We start from the raw sequence: 19,299 nt of genomic DNA, 5'->3' as shown, positions 1-19,299 counted from the left end.
CTATAGTTAATAGTGGACATAGTGTACTTAGTTGGATCTCTTTTGCTAAGGTGTCCCATAGATGGTGTCTTGTAGTTGATAATGCTTTGTGCCTAAGTGTTCCTGTCTATCCTGTCTGTCCAATAATATGAAGGCCCCAGCATACCTTTGGGTATGATTACTCCTGGGGGGATTCTGTGCCAAAAATTTAAAAATTCTGCACACAATATTTTTAAATTCTGCAAAATTTTGCAAATTTTGTCATTATAATACTATATAATCATGCCAGTTTCAATTATTTTGGTAATTTATTTCAAAATACTTGTCAGCAAGTATGTCTGTAACAATACAGAGACACACAAAAATTTCCCCAGGAGTAGAGAGTTAAAGAAACCCCTAGGACAGCCCAGTTCCTGTTTCTCTGTTCGCTCTCCCACCCAGAGCCCAATGGAGGGGCCAGACACTTCCTCCCCCTCCCTCTCAGACCCCAGCCATGGCTCCTCCCAGCCCAGACAATCTCCTCCTCCCACTCCTCCCAGAGCTCAGCTTTGGGCCGCCACCCCCAGACACTCTCACCCTCTGTCGCCCAGGGATCCAGTGGGAGAAGTATCCTGATGCTCAGTCCCAGGCTTGCATGGAGTTTCTTGTGCTCTCTGCTGCCTCCTTCATTCAGGGAGTGCTGGGAACTCTCCTGTACCCCACCCCCCAGGCTTGTCTTCTGTTTGCGAGCTGGGCTGTGCCAGGTCCAGCGGCCCCTAGTAGCAGCTAATATCTCTGCAGCCCATTTCTGTGGAGAGAAAAAAGGAAATTCTGTGGGCACAACATGAATTTCTGCAAAGTTCTGCATTGCGCTGTGGCACAGAATTCCCCCAGGAGTAGTAGATAACAATAATACTGATAGCCCGGTTCTGTATGGATAAGCAATCTAGTATAGTCCTACCGCACAGTAAGGACTCTGAAGATCAGAAACAGGACTTTATATTGAGGCTGGAAATGGATAAGTAGTAGATAGTGCAGCAGTGGTGTGATATGTTGGTACTTGCCTCTGCTGGTCAGTAAGCAGGCTTCTGCTTGTACTAGTTGCAGCTTGTGAGTGGTGGCCAAGTTCCAGACATGGTAGAGCAAGTGCAGGAGTCTGCTCTGGAGTGGTGAGTGTGTGCATCACAGCTGTGTGGGAAGGCCCAGGGGGACGAAGAATATTCACAGTTTTGTGTTCTTTCTCTTTTGTGCTCTCTCTCTCTCTCTCTCTTTAATTTATGCTTTAGCTGGGTTGTCCATCTGCCATAATAATAAATACTCTGACAACAGTCATAGCACTGTACAATTCGTATTGTGAAAGAACCAATAAACAGGCTGTCACATGCTTGGGGTTCTTACTTGGATCCTGTCAGAGAGGCACAAGTGATGTTCTATTAACTGTTGAGCTTTAGGAATAGGGCAACATTATTCATAATATTTCCATACTGTCTCAAGGCCTCTGGGCATTTTTTTGCTGGTTAACTTAAAACATGACGGTCTGTACAGAGTGAAACATGCTACACACAACCCCACCTCTGAGCTCGCGCTCCAGAATATGCCCAACCAGTCTTCAGAATCTGTTGCCTGGTTCCTTCCCAACCATTCCATGTTCAGTATGGCTGTTGCTGCTGGATTCTTTACAAGGTGGTTAACCAGGTGACTCACAAGATAGAGCTCGGGTGTTGCCATAAAGACTGGAGATATGGGTATAAAGAATGCCATATCCCTGAGATATTAAAAAATCCCACAAATCTCTTTATGGCTTTCTGTTCGTGCAATTCATATGTGGTCTGATCCTGAGCAGTGAATTCAGTGTAAGTTGCTGGTGCTCAGCACTTGTAAGGATCAGTCTCAAGAAGAACAAGATGTTAGTGATTTGGAAGAAATCCTTTTCCTCTGGGGTGTGCTGAGATTGCCAGGGTTACCAGCATGAGGCCCCATAGCACTCAACAAACTATTTTGGTCAACCATTATCTGGGAAATATCTTGGCATTTCCATTCTAATGTGGTTTGTATTTTCAGTAAGGTTCCACCAGTACTACAAACTCAGGAGACTGGGCAGGCTCTGTGTTATCCAAACTCTAATCAAGTAAAGCAGTAGCTACCCAAGCTGTGCATGGCACAGGAATGGGTGTGGCAGTGCATAGGTAGCTTCAGTTTCCATGGCCATTTAATCCTTTGCCTATTTGCTTAGGATGCCCAGAAAGGCAGTTATGGTGAGGATTTTCTGATGCGAATGCTTATCTTCTAGGAACTGTACTGAGGCCACCAAGTTAATTTCACAAAGGGCACTGAATAGTCTCCACATGGTGTTAATGATTTTCAGGCACCAAGATTTGGGCTGGATTGGAGCCAGGAACAGAGACGAAGGTCTCCATATCTCATTTCCACCGGCTCCAGCTATCCAGTTCCACTTGATGGTTTCTTTTTATTATGAACATCCTTTAAACAATTCAAGAGAAATGAGAAATTAAATCAGCCAAGCATTGCAAAGTACAAACCTGGCTTCTGTACATGTAACAAGCATTCTGCATCTGTCACTGCCAACTCCTTGAGTCATACTGAGACTTAGTAACCAAAATCCTAAAGTCTCAGTATAATTTATCACACTGTCTTCCAGAACACACACTTCTATTAGATTCACTGGAGCGGGGAGGGAATGAGTAACCGTACCAGTTAAGGAAAAGAATATCACAGCAAGGCTCAGTGCTGTGTTCAGAGTGGAAACCCAACAAATATGAGTAGATATCTCTATCCATTTCAACTCCCCCATGCCTTTATTTGTTAAGAAAGGTACAATCATGGGTATATTTTAATTGTTTTGGCATATTATGTAAAAAAAAACCAAAACCTTCTCCCTCTCCTTGCCCATGACCCAAACTTGATATTTTAAGTGGTCTGTAAATGTAATAACTCCTTTGCTCTATTTCAGATTAATGTATAATCTACAAACCGTTAGATTAAAATGTGATGAGTCACTTCACTCTGCAGATGTTTCCTGGATATTCTTAGGCGTGGATTAAATGAGGACAGTCCTCTTAGTACTACTGGTCCCAGAAAATCAGGGAGCACTGGGTACAGGCAGCCATTCAATCATCTCTCCAAATTGCCAAACTTTCTAAAATCATCCACATTTTGTGTCCTTAATGAAAAGCAAAATAATAGCTTTGTGTCTGGAAGCAATGATTTCTGTGTGAAAGACTCCTAATAACTCAGATTTAGAATCAAGTCTGAATTTTAACTTAAATAGTAGTCATTGGAGTGATGTCTTCTGAGGTCTGCAGGGTTTCTTAAAAGGTTAGTTCTGAAAGAGAAGTCCCTCCATCAAGTCAGATCTGCAGAAATGTGCCCCTTGTCCTCAAGAACTTGAGTCATTAATTTTGTCTTGGTAGGAGTGTGGAATCCAACTCTTCCTCAAATTGAGAATCTCAAGGCATTAAGATCCTAGCGCTAGCATGTATGCTAACTGCCTGTGCCTGTGCCATGTATGCTAACTCCATCTCTTCTTTCTAATGGAGAGTCTGATCAATAGAGTGTGCAGTCAGAGGCTGTTCCTAATAAATATGCTGCTGATTGGGTAAAGCCGATGATTGGGAGCAGTAGTATTTACCTACTGACGTTAACAGAAACCCTGATCCTCCTAAATCTAGAGGGGTACTCGGGCTTATCTGTGTCCAAAAAATATTTTAGATAAGAACATCACATAGGTAGAGACTTAGAGCTCTGTCAGGGTGTGATCCTGCAGAATGCTGGATTTCAGTGGCACCTTGCAAAATTGGGCCCATTTTCTGCACTCTGAGGCTGCATCAAGCTGCCTTTTCTGCTTTTATTAAAGGAGAAATCCAGAAAACAGTAGGGCATGTTTTCCATACTGAAGTGCTAGCTTAGCGTGGGTAAAGGTCCTCAAGGAAAATGTTTGTTCTTGGTTCGGTAATAATACCTAGCTCTTGTATAGCCCGTACCTAGGGCCTGATTCACCACTGCTTTGCATCCTTTGCAGTCACCAATGCAAAGGGGTGCAAAATACTTATCAACTCAGAATGGTGCTCTGTTCATTCATTCAGGTAGCAATTACTAGACAAGATGCAAGGCAATGAAGAGTGAGAGCCATAGTGTGTTTGTAGACGTGAACAGAGAAGTGAAAATCTCAGATCACATCCTTCAAATTTCTGATTATTAAAACAAATTTTTTTAAGTGAATGCTCTTGGCAGAGCAGTAATGCACATCTAGAAAGGGTAGTAAGAGGCCAATAAAGGTGCATCAGGAGCTCTTTAAAGACCTGAAAATTAAAAAGGAATTCTACAAAAAGAGGAAGCATGGACAAATTGCTGCACACGAGTACAAAAGAGTAGCTCAAAATCAATGCATGTAGGGACGAAATCCAAAAGGCTATGGCGCAAAATGAGTTACGCCTAACAAGGGACATAACACAAGAAGAAGAGGTTCTATACATGTACTTGGAGAAAGAGAAAGACAAAGGAAAGTGTGAATTACATTACCTATCAGGAAAGGGAAGTTAATAATAGATGACATCAAGAAGACTGAAGTGTTTAGTGCCTATATTGCTTGAATCTTCACTAAAAAGGTTAATTATGACCAGACACTCAACACAATTAATGTTAACAAGTGGGGGAAGCACAAGCCAGAACAGAGAGAGAATAGATTAAACAATATTTAGATGTATTCAGGTCTGCAAGACCTGACAAAATTCTCTCTAGAATACAGACTAGCTGAAGCAATCTCAGAATCATTATCCTTTTATCTTTGAGAACTCATAGAGGGTGGGTGAGGTTGCGGTGGACTGGAGAAGAGTTTATACAGATCCTTATTTTAAAAGGGTAACAAAGAAGACCCGTAGAATTACAGACCAATCAGCCTGACATAGATACCTGGAAAGGTACTAGAACAAATCATTAAACAATCAATTTGTAAGCCTCCACAGGATAATAAGATCACTAATGGCATGGATTGTCAAGAGCAAATCATGCCACATAAACCCAAATTTCCTTCTTTGACAAGGTTACCGACCTAGTGGATGGGGGGAAGCAGTAGCTGCGATTTATCTTGATTTTAGTAAAGCTTTGAGACAGTTCCACAGGGCATTGTCCTAAGCAAACTAGGGAAATGTGGCCTAGATGAAATTATTATAATATGGTTAGTTACAGTTATCAGTTATTCACTGGCACACTAGGAAGACATATCTAGTGGGATCCTGTGGGGGTCAGTCCTCGGTCCGATAGTGTTTGGTATTATTAATAATGACTTGGATAATGGACTTGAGGGTATACTTGTACAATTTGTGAATGACACCGAGCTGGGAGAGGTTGCAAACACTTTTGGAGGACAGGATTAGAATTGAAAAGGACCTTGATAAACTGGAGAATTTGTGTGAAAGCAACAGGATGAAATTCAGTAAGGACATGGGCAAAGTACTAAACGTAGGAAGCAAAAATCAAATGGACAGTTGCAAAATGTGGAGTAACTAGCTAGGGAGTAGACTGCTGAAAAAGATCTGTGGGTGACAGTGGGCCCAAAATTGAATATGAGCCAACAGTTTGATGCAGTTGTGAAAAAGGCTGATATCATTCTAGGGTGCATTAATAGGAGCGTTGTATGTAAGACATAAGAAGCAATTGTTCTGCTTTACTCAGTACTGGTGAGGCCTCAGATGGAGTACCACGTCCCATTTTGAGTACTACACTTTAATACAGATATGGACAAATTGAAGAAAATCTGGAGGAGAGAACCTGACCTATGAGGAAAGGTTAAAAAAATTGTGTGTTTTAGTTTGGAGGAAACAACACTGAAGAGGGACCTGATTAATCTTCAGATATGGTAAGGGCTGTTACAAAGAGGATGGCAATCAATTGTTCTTTGTTCACTGAGTAGATGTTTTCAGAGAACTATCCACAACCAATTTGTGGTTTGTGCCCTGCTTCTTGACAGTCTGCCTTGAGTTTGGCACTCACGCTCATGAGCTATTGCAGACAGGTTGACAAAAGTATCTTGTCTTGTAATAGTTAGCATGTGCTAATTGATAATGCATTGCAGAGACAGTGGTTGTTGTATCCAGTCACCTTAAGGTAGATGGTGCTCCAGAGACGTTGTTCCCTTAAAATCCAGGCTTGATCGGTATCCTCAACACAGAGTGGACTGATGCTGGCTCTCTTCACCAAAAACTCTTGAGAGCATGGGTGGTGGATGAACCCCTGGCTTGGAGAGGCTAGCCCTGCCCTGCCACGCCCTGCCTGTTCTGCGCCTACTGGAACCCAGCTCCCACTGTGGCTGCTGGCCCCTGCCCAGTGCCCCCAGACCCCCTCCCACTGTGGCCGCTGGCCCCTGCTCCAGGCTAGCACCCCCACTAACCCCAGAGTCGGCCCGCACAGCCGAGCAGCGCGTCCTGATGCCTGGCCGGCCAGCCCCCTTGCCCCAAAGCCCCCCCTCCCGGCTGAACAGCCAGCGCTGGGGGGGTGGGCAGGCGACATGGCCGGAGTGCTTCCATCTCCGGGCAGATGGCATGCCTGGAGTGGCCTCGGCCCCAGTGTGGGACAGGCAGAGTGGCCCTGGCCCCAGCGCTGGGAGAACAGGTGGCGTGATGCGGCACAGCCCGGGGGCACACCACAGCCCTGGGGGCACACCGCAGCCCCCAGCCTCCCTGCCCCAGGGAAGAGCATGGGCACTGGGACATCAGGCTGTTTGGGGGGGCAACACCTACCCGTACCTACAATACCCGACACCTATGCTCGAGAGGATTTTCTATCTAGGTCTTGTGTTCCAAACACTGCAGACTCAGGAGACTCTTGAGGGAATTTTCTGTGTTGCACAGTTCGAGATGGCAAACGATCAGGCACAATGTTCTGCTTCTGACCTTATGAATATGATGTGTAACTCTTAAAGTGAGTCATTGTGTGATGACAACGTATTAGATGATAATGACTTTGTGCAGAATGTATTGAGAGTTGCTCTGAAAAGGAAGACGGTGTTTCCCTTGATTTTGCAAGTTCGTCTTCAGACAATGAGGAGCTTCTGTTCAGCACTGGTATAAAATTGGAGGAAATGTAGTTGGGGATAATTTCTTCACTGTTCCTGAGCTTGCTGAAGACCTGCTGAATGAAAATTTGACCTATGTTGGAACAATCCAATGAAACAAGCCAGATATACCCGGTGAGATGCAGTCACATCTCAACAGAGAAAAATTGTCATAAGTGTTTGGGTTTGCTGGGCCAATCACCCTGATTTCTTTACTTTTCCAAAGAAGAGCAAGTCAGTAATAATTTTATCGATCATGCATCATGACAAGGTTGTAGAATGAGAGAAAAAGAAACCCTACATAATTCTCTACTACAATGATACTAAAAGTGCTGTTGATAACATGGACCATCTAACAAGGATGTGCTCCTGGAAGGTGCAAAATAAATAGGCAGCCAGTGGTTCTTTGCTTCAACGTGCTTGATGTTGGAATTGCAAGTTTTGTCATTTGGGTCAGCAACAATCCCGTTTAGCACAACACTCGACCAAGACAAAGAGGGCACTTGTTCCTTGTCAGTCTGGGAGAGTGACTCGTAGATGTACGTGTAAAGAGAAGAAACCTTGCTTACCTGTCATGTCACCATGCCCATCATAACAGCAATCTTGTCCCTTGGCTACCGTCAAAAAATAGATACCTCCGAAACATGTCGGAAACTCGGCAGTGGACACTGCTACATTTGCCCAAGGTCAGCTGACCAGAAGAGCTACAAGCAGTGTGGAGAAAGCAGTGAATTTGTATGTGATAATACTTTTATTCACTTTTATTCACTCCATATTGATGCTGATGTGTGAAAATCGCTCACACTAAATTAAAATACTGCTAGTTCTTTCAATTTGCTTGTTGAAATATTTCTATTCACCTGAAACATTAAAGAATTGTTCTTCGTTTCGGAATGCATTTTGGGAACAAAAGTCTCTCTCAAAACAGTTAATGTAACTTTTTTCATGACACTGGATTTCAAATAATTTTTATTTTGTCCTGAAACATTAAAAATTGTTCTTGGTATCTGAGTGCATTTGGGGTACAAACTTCCCCATGACACAATTAATCACTTTTTTCTTGTTACTGGGTAAAGGTTAAATTTGCAATCTTCATCAGTCCCTGCTGTTGGAGGAAGGCTTTTGCATACTATGCTCACTCATTAATTGTTTGATCTTTCTTTTTTATTAAATAATATATATCTCCTCATTCATCCCATATTTCCCTCCCTGGTGAGACACTGCTATTGGACATCCCAGTGTAATGGATCCATGGAATTTCCTGCAAAGAAAAATAAGAAAATTTATCTGAACTTACCGGAACATTTTCTTGCTTCTAGTGGGAAAGTTCTTATATCCAACCCATCTGGCATAAGGATTATAGTTCTGAGGGAGTGTTAAACTGTTACACTCCTCCATGTTTTTCATGGGTATGATTTTATATATTACTTTTCTGGTAGTTGGGGTGAAATTTGAAGTTGCTGTGTTGTTGGAACTGTTTATAGGAAATTCTTTTTCTATAAACAAGTGAATTAATGTAAAGCAGCTTTGGAAGTATCTGTAGATAGCAAAGGCTGGCAACTACCAGCCTGCCATAGTTGACAGGTCTCATTTCTGCCTCCAGGAAGCTGCAAGCAGGAGTAAGACCCATTGTAGTGGATCTTCAGATTTACCTGAAATTTTCCTTTTGTCTAGAGGTAAAGTTCAGATAAATTTTCCTACTTTCTACCTCCAGAGTGCCTTTTGCCATAATACAAAATTCACCATAAATATTAAATGATGTTTAACAGTGACTACAAAGTGTTAAGGCAGAATAACTTCATGTTAATGGAATGTGTGATGGTCAAGTATGCAGATCTAATTTTGATATTTTTTATATAAAAAAGCATATAGATGATGGCATAGAGAGTACACTTACAAAGTTTGCAGAGCATACCAAGTTGGGCGGGTTTGCAATTGCTTTGGAGGATAGGGTTAAAATTCAAAATGCTCTGGACAAACTTGAGAAATGGTCTGAAGTAAATAGAAGGAAATTAATTAAGGCAAATGCAAAGTACTCCATTTAGGAAGGAACAATCAATTGTACAGATACAAAATAGGAAATGAAGTACTATGGAAAGGAATCTGGAGGTTATAATGGATCACAAGCTAAATGTGAGTCAACAACGTAACATTATTGCAAAAGACGTGTAAGCAGAGTCAGGATGAGCTCTGCCCTGACATCTGGTGGTGAATTATGGGGAGTGTGGAAAGGAATTTTAGGTATTTGCATTGGCACACCCACCCCATCTAGCATAGCCCACGGCAGCCTGGGTTGGTTATTTGGACAGCTCTGGGATCCCCAATTTCTTTGTTATTGGGGTTGGAGGAATAAAGTGTTGTCACCCTGATTATGTGAATGAGGAACTATGAGACTGCTTTATCACAGAGATGTTTCAATATCAATTAAATAACACTTGCTAGACAAGGGACATGGGTGCCAAAACCCATTGAAATGAGAGAGGTTGGGGACTGATGTGTGTACCTGATGGTCTGGGCCCCTTTTGTGGGCCTGGAACACCAATTGCACATCCTCCTCTCTCCACTGTTGAAGAGTAGAGCTAATTTTGATTCCATTAGGAGTCCATCTAGAGGCTGCTGAGCTGAATTTACATTGGGCCAATGGTGCACCAGCACTGGGGCTCCCCTACTACAAGCTGAAATCACTAAAAGAGCCAAGCTTACTGAGCTGAGATCACTGAGTGCTGTGTTAACCTAGTGGGGGAGCCTGAAGATCTATCACTAAGCGTCTGGCAGAGCGGAGCAGTTTGCAGCATGTTGGAGCAGCCCATGGAACAGTGAGCCGAGTGGAACGGTTTGCGGAGACTGCTGGAGCGGCTCACGGGTTGGCTGGAGGAGCGGCACAGCTGGTGTAGTGGAGCTGGTCATGGTGAAGGCTTCAGCAGAACTCCACGGAGAGGCAGAGCAGTTGGCCCTGGCCCATGTAAAGTGCCCCTTAACACCCTGTGTGTGCGCGCCCCCCCCATTTCCACCCAGGCTGAGGGGGTAAAACTCTGCAGATAAACTTTTGAACTCTGGGGTGGCGCTGACCAGAGACTTTTGGGTTGTTGGATTTTGGGGTGATTGGATTTAAGACCCTAAGGGGGAAAGTACATTGCCAAACGTACTTGGAGGTGGGTTTTTGCTTATGGTTTGTATTATAATCCTGTTTGTGGTGTTTCTCCAACGTGATGCCGCATTGTTTCCCTCCTTTATTAAAAGGATTTTACTACACTCAGACTCCGTGCTTGCAAGAGGGGAAGTATTGCCTCCTAGAGGCTCCTCGGGGGGTGTGGTATGTAATTGTCCCAGGTCACTGGGTGGCGGCTCGAGCCGGTTTTGCATTGCGTTATTGAAACGGAACCCCTGGATACTGAACCCGCCCTTGTTGCTACCAACTCAGAGGGGCAGAAGGGTTACAGAAGCAAACATAATTCTGGGATGTATTAGCAGGAGTGTTGTAAGGAAGGCACAAGAAGTAATTCTTCCACTCTACTCTACCCTGTTAAAGCCTCAGCTGGAGTATTGTGTCCAGTTCTGGGAGCCACATTTCAGGAAAGATATTGACAAACTGGAGAAAATCCAGAGGAGAGCAACAAAAATGATTAAATGTCTAAAAAACAGGTCTATGAGGAAAGATTGAAAAAGTTGGTTTTATTTAGTCTGGAGAAGACTGAGAGGACACATGGGAACAGTTTTCAAATACATAAAAGGTTGTTACAAGGAGGAGGGTGTAAAATTGTTCTCGTTAACCTGTCGTTAAGACAAGAAGCAATGGGTTTAAATTGCATCAGAGGAGGTTTAGGTTGGACATTAGGAAAATTTCCCTGTCAGAGTAGTTAAGCACTGGAACAAATTGCCTAGGGAGGTTGTGGAATCTCCATCATTGGAGGTTTTAAGAACAGATTAGACAAACACCTGTTGGGAATGGTCAAGTTATGATGTAATCCTGTCTTGAGTACAGGGACTGAACTAATGATATATTGAGGTCCCTTTCAGCCCTACACTTTTGTGATTTTTTTTTATGAGAAATAGGTTAAGGTTTTGTGTGAGATTGCTAGTTTGAAATAGAAGAACTGTATGTATTGCTTTTGGGTATCTGTTAGAGATAAAATTGAAAGTCATTGAGTGGTGGAGTGTGTTATCAACAGCATGTGGGCAATGTGAAGGTGGAAAGGAATGCACATTTTGTGTTTTAAGTGGATGGAGTTGTCATAAACAGATGGTTAAGGGTTAATGTCTCTCTTACCTGTAAAGGGTTAAGAAGCTCAGTAAACCTGGCTGACACCTGACCAGAGGACCAATCGGGGGGACAAGATACTTTCAAATCTCGGTGGAGGGAAGTGTTTGTTTGTGCTTTTTGTTTTGGGGGTTGTTCGCTCTAGGGGCTAAGAAGGACTAGACGTGCACCCAGGTTTTCTCCAATCTTTCTGAATCAGTCTCTCATGTTTCAAAATAGTAAGTACTAGCTAGAAAAGGCTGATTAGTCTTATGTTTGTTTTCTTAATTTCTTAATTTACACTTGTAAATGTGTATTTTGCTGGAAGGATTTTTACCTCTATTTGCTGTAAGTTTGAATCTCAGGCTAGGGTGGGGGAAGTCCCTCTAGTCTATATGAATCTGAACACCCTGTAAGCATTTACCATCCTGATTTTACAGAGATAATTTTTACTTTTTCTTTCTTTAATTAAAAGCTTTCTTTTTTAAGAACCTGATTGATTTTTTTCCCTTGTTTAAGACTCAAGGGGATTGGGTCTGAACTCACCAGGGATTGGTGGGGGGAAAGGAGGGAGGAGGAAAGGAGGGGGGATGGTTTATTTCTCCTTGTTTTAAGACCCCAGGGGTTTGGGTCTTGGTTCCCGAGGGAAGGAGGCGAGGGCTGATGTCAGGGTTTCCCCCTCCCCCTGCCTCAGGACTGGTTGTTTCCTGATGCTGTCTGAACTTACAAGACAGAATGCTGACACACTCTCTGTCCCCCAAAACACACATTGTCCTCCCCCACGCCACACATACGTACACACTTCCTGACACACACACTTCAGTTGAAAAGCAGCTGGTAATATAGCACGATGCCCCTGGAACAATGGGATTGGGAAACCTGCATCGTGTGATGCTTCTAATGTGGATGTGCTCCAGTGTCATAAAGAGCACAGTGTGAACAGCGGTTTAATTCCAGCGTTTTAATAAAAGTGGTATAACTTGTGGCACAGAAACTTGCCAGTGTTGACAGGTGTTTTGTTCTTGGCAAGCCCAGTGGTTTTGATTTTCATGTTCACCATTAACTGCACATTCAGCATGGTTGGAGGAGAGTCTGTATGCAGGGGGAAGTGTGTGGACACAATTTGGTGGCTGCAGGAATGGCAATAAAAAGATGGTTGCTGTTTAAGATGATGTGAAATTCCCCTTTGGAGAACATTGTGGCTTTTCCTGCTTCTGTTAAAACAAAACAAAACAAACAAAACCCCAAAAACTTTCTTTTGGCTACCACAAGGGTGATGGATCTTTTTGGTAAATGCAGAAGTTGGCACTGGATGCTATTGCATAACAATACAAGATAATTTTGTTGTTATTTTTAAAGTTTGAGGCTGTAATTGTTTAGATTTGGTATCTGAAATTCTGCTCTTGCAGATAGGGCTGTACCATCCCTTTTGCAATCTTCAGATTTGTAGTCTAAGCTTAAGGCAAAGAACTGGGGTTCAGGAGATCTGCATTCCATTCTCAGCTCTGCCACAGGCTTCCTGGGAGTCAGGGCAAGTCATTTAGGCCTCAAATTTCCAAAAGTGGCCATTAATACAGGTGCCACAGTTTTTAGGTGGCAAACTTAAGAGGCCTTTGGCCTGGTTTTTAGGTTCAACCCCCAGCTCTGCCTCCAGAAACCCTACAATCTCCTATGCCCATGGCTCATTGCTAAGGCTGTGAGTCTGTCACGGAAGTCACGGGTTCCGGGACTTCTGCAGCAGCAGCAGCAGCAGCAGTGTGTGTGTGTGAGAGAGAGCTGAGTAGGGAGCCCCTGGCAACCCTCTCCCCCAGCACCAGTGAGGGTCCTGGGTCACCTCCCCCAGCACCTGTGGCACCCCTGGCCAACCCCCCGGCCCAAGTTTTAGTCACAGGTGTTTTTAGTAAAAGTCCTGGGCAGGTCATGGGCTGTGAATTTTTGTTTACTGCCCGTGATCTGTCCATGACTCTTACAGTAACTCCTCATTTAAAGTCCTCCTGGGTATCATTGTTTTGTTGTTACTATCAATTAGGGAACATGCTCGTTTAAAGTTGCGCGATGCTCCCTTATAATGTTGTTTGGCAGCTGCCTGCTTTGTCCACCGCTTGCAGAAAGAGCAGCCCATTGGAGCTACCTGGTGGGGGCTTGGAACCAGGGTGGACCAACAGCCCCCCATCAGCTCCCCTAAGTTCTCTGTGTGGCAGCTGCCCAGCAGGCTACTAGTTGCCAGCAGTTCAGTTGTCCCTTCACCCGCTGCTGTGTGCTGCTCCTGCCTTCTGCCTTGGAGCTGCTCCCCGAGGGGGAGGTGGGGAGAAAAGGGGGGGCTAATGTCATGGTGTCTCCCTCACCCCCTGCTTCTTTACACCATTGGGCCATCTCCACAGAATAGGGGGTGGGGGGACACGACAGGGCTCAGGGCGGAGGGAGTTAGCTGGCAGCAGCTGTTGTCCCAACTTGGTGATCTACTTAAAAAGGCAGTGTGCTTAGAGTGGGGTTGGTGTACTTAAAAGGGCAATGCATGTCTGTCTGTCTGTCTCTCTCTCTTTCTCACACATACTGTGTGTCTCTGTCTCTCTCTGCCATGCTGTCTCCCCTCCCTCAATTTGTACTAGCTTGTAGGGTGTGAGGCTACATTAACAACAATGTGTTAATCCTTGAGGGCACAGTCGAGTGCTAGTTCATCATTTGGCAGTAAGGCAGTCCCTGGGAAATATCCCACTCTCTGACTCCACCACCTCAACCAAGCTTCACAATCATCATTGCTGTGTACAGTATTAAATTGTTTAAACCTTATACTCTGTGTGTGTGTCTGTGTGTGTGTCTGTGTGTACACACACACACAAAATATAGTATTTTTTCAGGTGAAAAAAATTTCCCTGGAACCTAACACCCCCTCATATTTACATTAATTCTTATGGGGAAATTTGATTAGCTTAACATGGTTTCACTTAAAATAGCATTTTTCAGGATCATAACTACAATGTTAAGCACGGAGTTACTGTACTAAAAATATCCATGACTAAAACGTAGCCTTAAACATTGCACCCTGAAAGAAGCTTTCATAGACTTGGGTAAGTACAGGATGGAATTGCATGATGTGGGACCTCTTCCTATGCTATGCATGCCCACCCAGATTTATCAGTTTTGAGTCCCCTTTCCTGGTGGAAGCAGTGGGGACAATGTGTCCCACTGATATGAGTGGGAGCCTGGCACATGGACTAAATGTACAACGAGCTACAAAGTGTATTCTTTAGTTCATATTAAGGGCCACATGCTAGCAAAGTTCCATGAAAATTTGAAATATTTAGTGTAGAGTTGCTGCATGCATACATGACATTCCACTACAGCCTGGATTTGGATGGTACAGGTAATTATTAAATAGTTGGAACTGAAACACCAGTATCTCATTGAATAAATAGATAATATTGAAGGGGTTTCATTTCTTTGCACATTCGTTGTTGGGGTAGCATTTCATTACACAAATATTGAATGTGCTAAGAAATGCAACCCCAATTGGGGTTTGAATGCAGAATCCTCTAAATGCAATGCATGCACTTTATCCGCTAGGCTACAGTAATCGTCCTATAGGAAAAACGGGCAGTTCTGTTGTTAAACCAGCCAGAGGAATGGGGGCATGGAGAATTTTGAGATGGAGAGGTTGAGGCCAAAATGTCCAGACTTCTTGTTAGTTATATAACTGGAATATTATAAAGGCACAATCCTTAAGAGTGTATGAAGTTTGTTTGTGCTTAAAAAATCATGTTTTGCATGTAGGATGATTATGCAATCTGGGATGAGACCAATTTTTGCTCTGCCATCTGCTCATTTGGCCACACACTTTCATTGGAGAGAGAGAGAAAAAAAACCAACTCCCCTCCCCCAAAAAAACACCACCTCCAAAAACAAAGAAGAGAGAACAAAGTTAATTTTTAATGAAAAACTGTTCAATCACAAGTTGTTTTTATGAACTGTGCAAAAAAAGATTATGCTATTGGATGAGGTACAAATGTATTGTTGCTGTTAAACAGGATTGAATAGAGGTTCTCTGACGCTCTCAAAAATGGTGCCAATTTTGGTAGTGGCTCTTGTGATTTAGACACTTCTCCATAAGGAACCAGATGAAGACCCACCAAACAGCCATTAGCTGATAACTTTTAGGCACTACTACAATGGCCTGCATTTGAACCGACACCGTGTGTGTGTGTGTGTGTGTGTGTGTGTGTGTGTGTGTGTGTGTGTGTGTGTGTGTGTGTGTGTGTGTGTTTCTACGTCAGGAAAAATATTTGTTCAGCCCTGGATCCAAAGCTCAAACTGCAGTTAGGTATCTCATTACAGAACTTCTGTTCACAAAGTTGAATAACTGAGAGGTATATAGTGTGAGTTGCGCATGACCCACCTCTCTGATCAGATGGATGGAAAACTTGAGCCTTACAGAAAACATTTAATTATTAATTTAAAAAGTCCTGTGTTAGTCTAAATGATGAGACTGGAAAGTGATCTAAATAGAACAGGCAGCAGGGGGTGGAATATAATTGCAGTTTGTTTTCATTAATTAAGGATGACCGTGCATACTTGTCTCATGGTTCCACTTCACTTGATCAATCGTATGCTCCTCTCTAATTTGTGAAAATACATAGATTATTTTCCCAACTCCATGCCGTGTGTCTTCTCTCTCCTAGACACGTTACATATTTTCAGATTATCTCTGTTTTCTCTTGTTAATTGCTTTAAATAGTGCATAAAAATAATAACAATGTCACTGCTAGAGGCAAGATACTTGTGTTGGTGAACAAGTGTTTATATCCCAAATATCATCTATGAATTTCAGTGGAATCTCGATACCTAACTCAGTCTCCTTTGAAAGTCCTAGCATAAGGCCCTAGGTTCTGAGTCTCAGGGGATGAGGCCTAGGCCCCTACAAAGCATTCCATATTTCCACCTTATTCAAGCAAATCTCCCATTGACTTCAGAATCAGGGAGTGCTGAAGAGGGCATTTATTTTTCAGCAGTTGTTAAAGCTTACTTGTAAAGTAGTATGTGGTATGCTGGTGTATGTTTCAGGAATAAAACTGTGGACTAGAACAATACGAATACCTAAAACAAAGCAGGAGAAAGGTATTAATGTAAGGCATTAATTTTCCTTTTCTCCCCTTTAGGATCTTAGCTCATTTGCCATGCCATTCCTGGATGGAGATGTGGAGAGCTCAGACAAAAGTGCTTCTCGAAAGGTAGGATGTTTCAAAGTTTCATCCTTCTTGTAATTTCATAGTGCTTGTGGTAGTATAAACACGTTATATTTTACTTAGGTTTGCAGAGGCTGGGAGTCTTGGGCCCAGATTCTTCCTTGCTGTAAATCCCCAACGTCCAGGGAATTAGATCAAGGATAAAGGTAGCCACTGCTGGATTGCCCTGCACTACTGTTTTACTATTGTGATACTTCCTTTGAAGAAAGAAAAACAGTCCCTACTACGGCACTGTTTCTATAAACACTGCAAATTAAATTTAGCTTAATGCAGTAACACTCCTCACTGAATTACAACAGTTATCCCTAGGAATATGGTTAGCTACTGTGATTCACTAAGGGCTTGTCTACATCACAAAGTTGCAGCGCTGGTGAGGGGGTTACAGCGCTGCAACTTAGGAGGTGTACACATCTGCAGGGCATCACCAGCGCTGCAACTCCCTGTTTGCAGCACTGGCCGTACTCCCGTTTTGTCTCGGGTGTAGAGGATCCAGCGCTGGTGATCCAGCACTGGTAATCAAGTGTAGACACTTACCAGCGCTTTTCTTGACCTTCGTGGAATAAGCAGTATCCCAGCATACCTGAGGAAGCCTCTGGTAATCAAGCTGGTCTCCTTCCCCGGTTTGCTCTCGCGTTCCCCGAACAAGCAGGTCTCCTTCCCTGCGGTTTGCAGAGTGGTTCGGGGAACGCGAGAGCAAACCGCGGCGAAGCTGGTCTCCTTCCCCGGTTTGCTCTCGCGTTCCCCGAACCCCTGTGCAAGCAGGTCTCCTTCCCTGCGGTTTGCAGGGTGGTTCGGGGAACGCGAGAGCAAACCGCGGCAAAGCTGGTCTCCTTCCCCGGTTTGCTCTCGCGTTCCCCGAACCTCCGTGCAAGCAGGTCTCCTTCCCTGCGGTTTGCAGGGGGGTTCGGGGAACGCGAGAGCAAACCGCGGCGAAGCTGGTCTCCTTCCCTGGTTTGCTCTCGCGTTCCCCGAACCCCCATGCAAGCAGGTCTCCTTCCCTGCGGTTTGCAGGGGGGTTCGGGGAACGCGAGAGCAAACCGCAGCGAAGCTGGTCTCCTTCCCTGGTTTGCTCTCGCGTTCCCCGAACCCCCGTGCAAGCAGGTCTCCTTCCCTGCGGTTTGCAGGGGGGTTCGGGGAACGCGAGAGCAAACCGCGGCGAAGCTGGTCTCCTTCCCCGGTTTGCTCTCGCGTTCCCCGAACCCCCCTTGAAGCCGTCCAACAGCGCTGCAGTATGGCCACATCTAACACCACTTGCAGCGCTGGTTGCTGTAAGTGTGGCCACTCTGCAGCGCTGGCCCTATACAGCTGTACTAATACAGCTGTAACAACCAGCGCTGCAAAATTTTAGATGTAGACATACCCTAAGAGGCGTTGCTGTCTGGTGTTGTACAGTAAACAAACAGATGTCTATGGGTGTCAGTTTGTTCCCTGTGAACAGCTTCCTGACCTCTGGCCAATGAGTCCTTTTAACTCTTTATGGTCTTTTTGATCTGTTTATTTCTAGTATTGGCAAAATAAGCTGTAAAATGTAACTGGCGCCAAGGAAGTAGGAGCTTCCTACTTAACAGTTCAGGCATTCTCCCTTAATCCCCCCGGAGATATCTTATCGGAATCCACTCCCTTGCCTTCCTGCTTGTTTTTTTAGAAACTTGCTGTTAAACTAAACCAAACATACTAATTTGGCAAACATCCCTTGCCAAACAGTCAGACAAATACCTAGAAAGATAGTTATAGAGCAGCTCCACATCTTTTACAGTGGCACCAGTTGTGATGGGGTCTCCTGGCTCTCAAAGTCCTAGCCTCATAATGTTTGGAAGATGCTGTCACTTGTTATGATCTCATTCCAACATGGCTATTCTAGAAGAGCAGTAGGTCCAGAGAATGTGGGGGTGTGTGGGGGGGGGTAGGGGACATGCTGTCTAGTCTGGAGAATGAAGAGTAGACCTCCCCGAAAAAGTGCCAGTTCAGCCTATAGCTGCAAAATGGCTTTTCCTGATTCACAATAACACTTAAACAGAGAGTATTAACTCTATGGTTAAATGAGACCTCTTACAGTCTATCACAGTGTCTGTATTTTGTGGCTCAAGGCAGGGGAAATGACAAATATTGTCCTAATGAAGTTAATATATATCCAGAAGAGACACTTAAATAGATTGGCTTTTGTCAGCAAATTTTTCTCTATTATTTTGCACCTCAGGGTAAAAATTAATCACGTTAGAAGCTGGTCCAACCAATCAGTAGTTGAGCCACAAAATACAGACACTGTATTTCTTAAAAAACTGCTTTCTCCATCTAGAGTCTCCTATTTTCTCTTGATGATGGGAAAACTATATGAGGGTCAATCCTGAAAAAAATGTACCAGATTTTCTCTTGTGGTCTTACTTGTTCCCAAGGCTGTGTGATGTCTCTTTGAGGTCCTCCTTTGACATTTTGGAGGTGCCTGAATTTTTCCTTCCAGTTTTGTGATGTCATTCTGGCTAGTGACCTTTTTGGGAAGAGCTGGAACAATGTTTCCTAGCAGCCATGTCGTCTTTCTGCAGCTCCAGTAAAGATATATTTTAAACACTTGGGCCCAGCTCTGCTCTGCTGTCACTCAGCCTGCAGAACTGCTGCTGACTTCAAATTCTGTGCATGGAACAGCTGTAGGATTGAGCCTCGAAGAGGTATGAAATTGCTTTTATAAACTGGATGATTTTTTTATTGAAATCTAACACTTTCAGTGCTTCCTAATATTCGACTTCAAGCTGTGTTCAACCTGTGCTCCAAAATGGAATTAGATCAAATGACTATGCCTA

General features: G+C 43.8%; 1 protein-coding gene across 5 annotated transcripts in view; it reads left to right on the top strand.

Annotated features, from left to right (window-relative positions):
• The window catches only part of PRKAG2 (protein kinase AMP-activated non-catalytic subunit gamma 2), a 403,378-nt gene that overhangs the window by 95,402 nt on the left and 288,677 nt on the right, over positions 1 to 19,299 (top strand). For all 5 annotated transcript variants that reach the window (XR_003998731.1, XR_003998732.1, XM_030550041.1 and 2 more), the window contains exon 2: positions 16,418 to 16,489. Coding sequence is in view for 3 of the 5 variants with exons in the window: in XM_030550041.1 (XP_030405901.1) it covers positions 16,418 to 16,489 (72 nt within the window). In the remaining 2 variants the exon portion in view is untranslated. The remainder of the gene's footprint in view (positions 1 to 16,417; positions 16,490 to 19,299) is intronic.

This window comes from Gopherus evgoodei, chromosome 2, assembly GCF_007399415.2.
Source record: "Gopherus evgoodei ecotype Sinaloan lineage chromosome 2, rGopEvg1_v1.p, whole genome shotgun sequence".
Taxonomy (NCBI): Eukaryota; Metazoa; Chordata; order Testudines; family Testudinidae; genus Gopherus; species Gopherus evgoodei.
The sequence above is the reverse complement of the archived record's forward strand: the minus strand, read 5'-3'. Positions and strand labels throughout refer to the sequence as shown.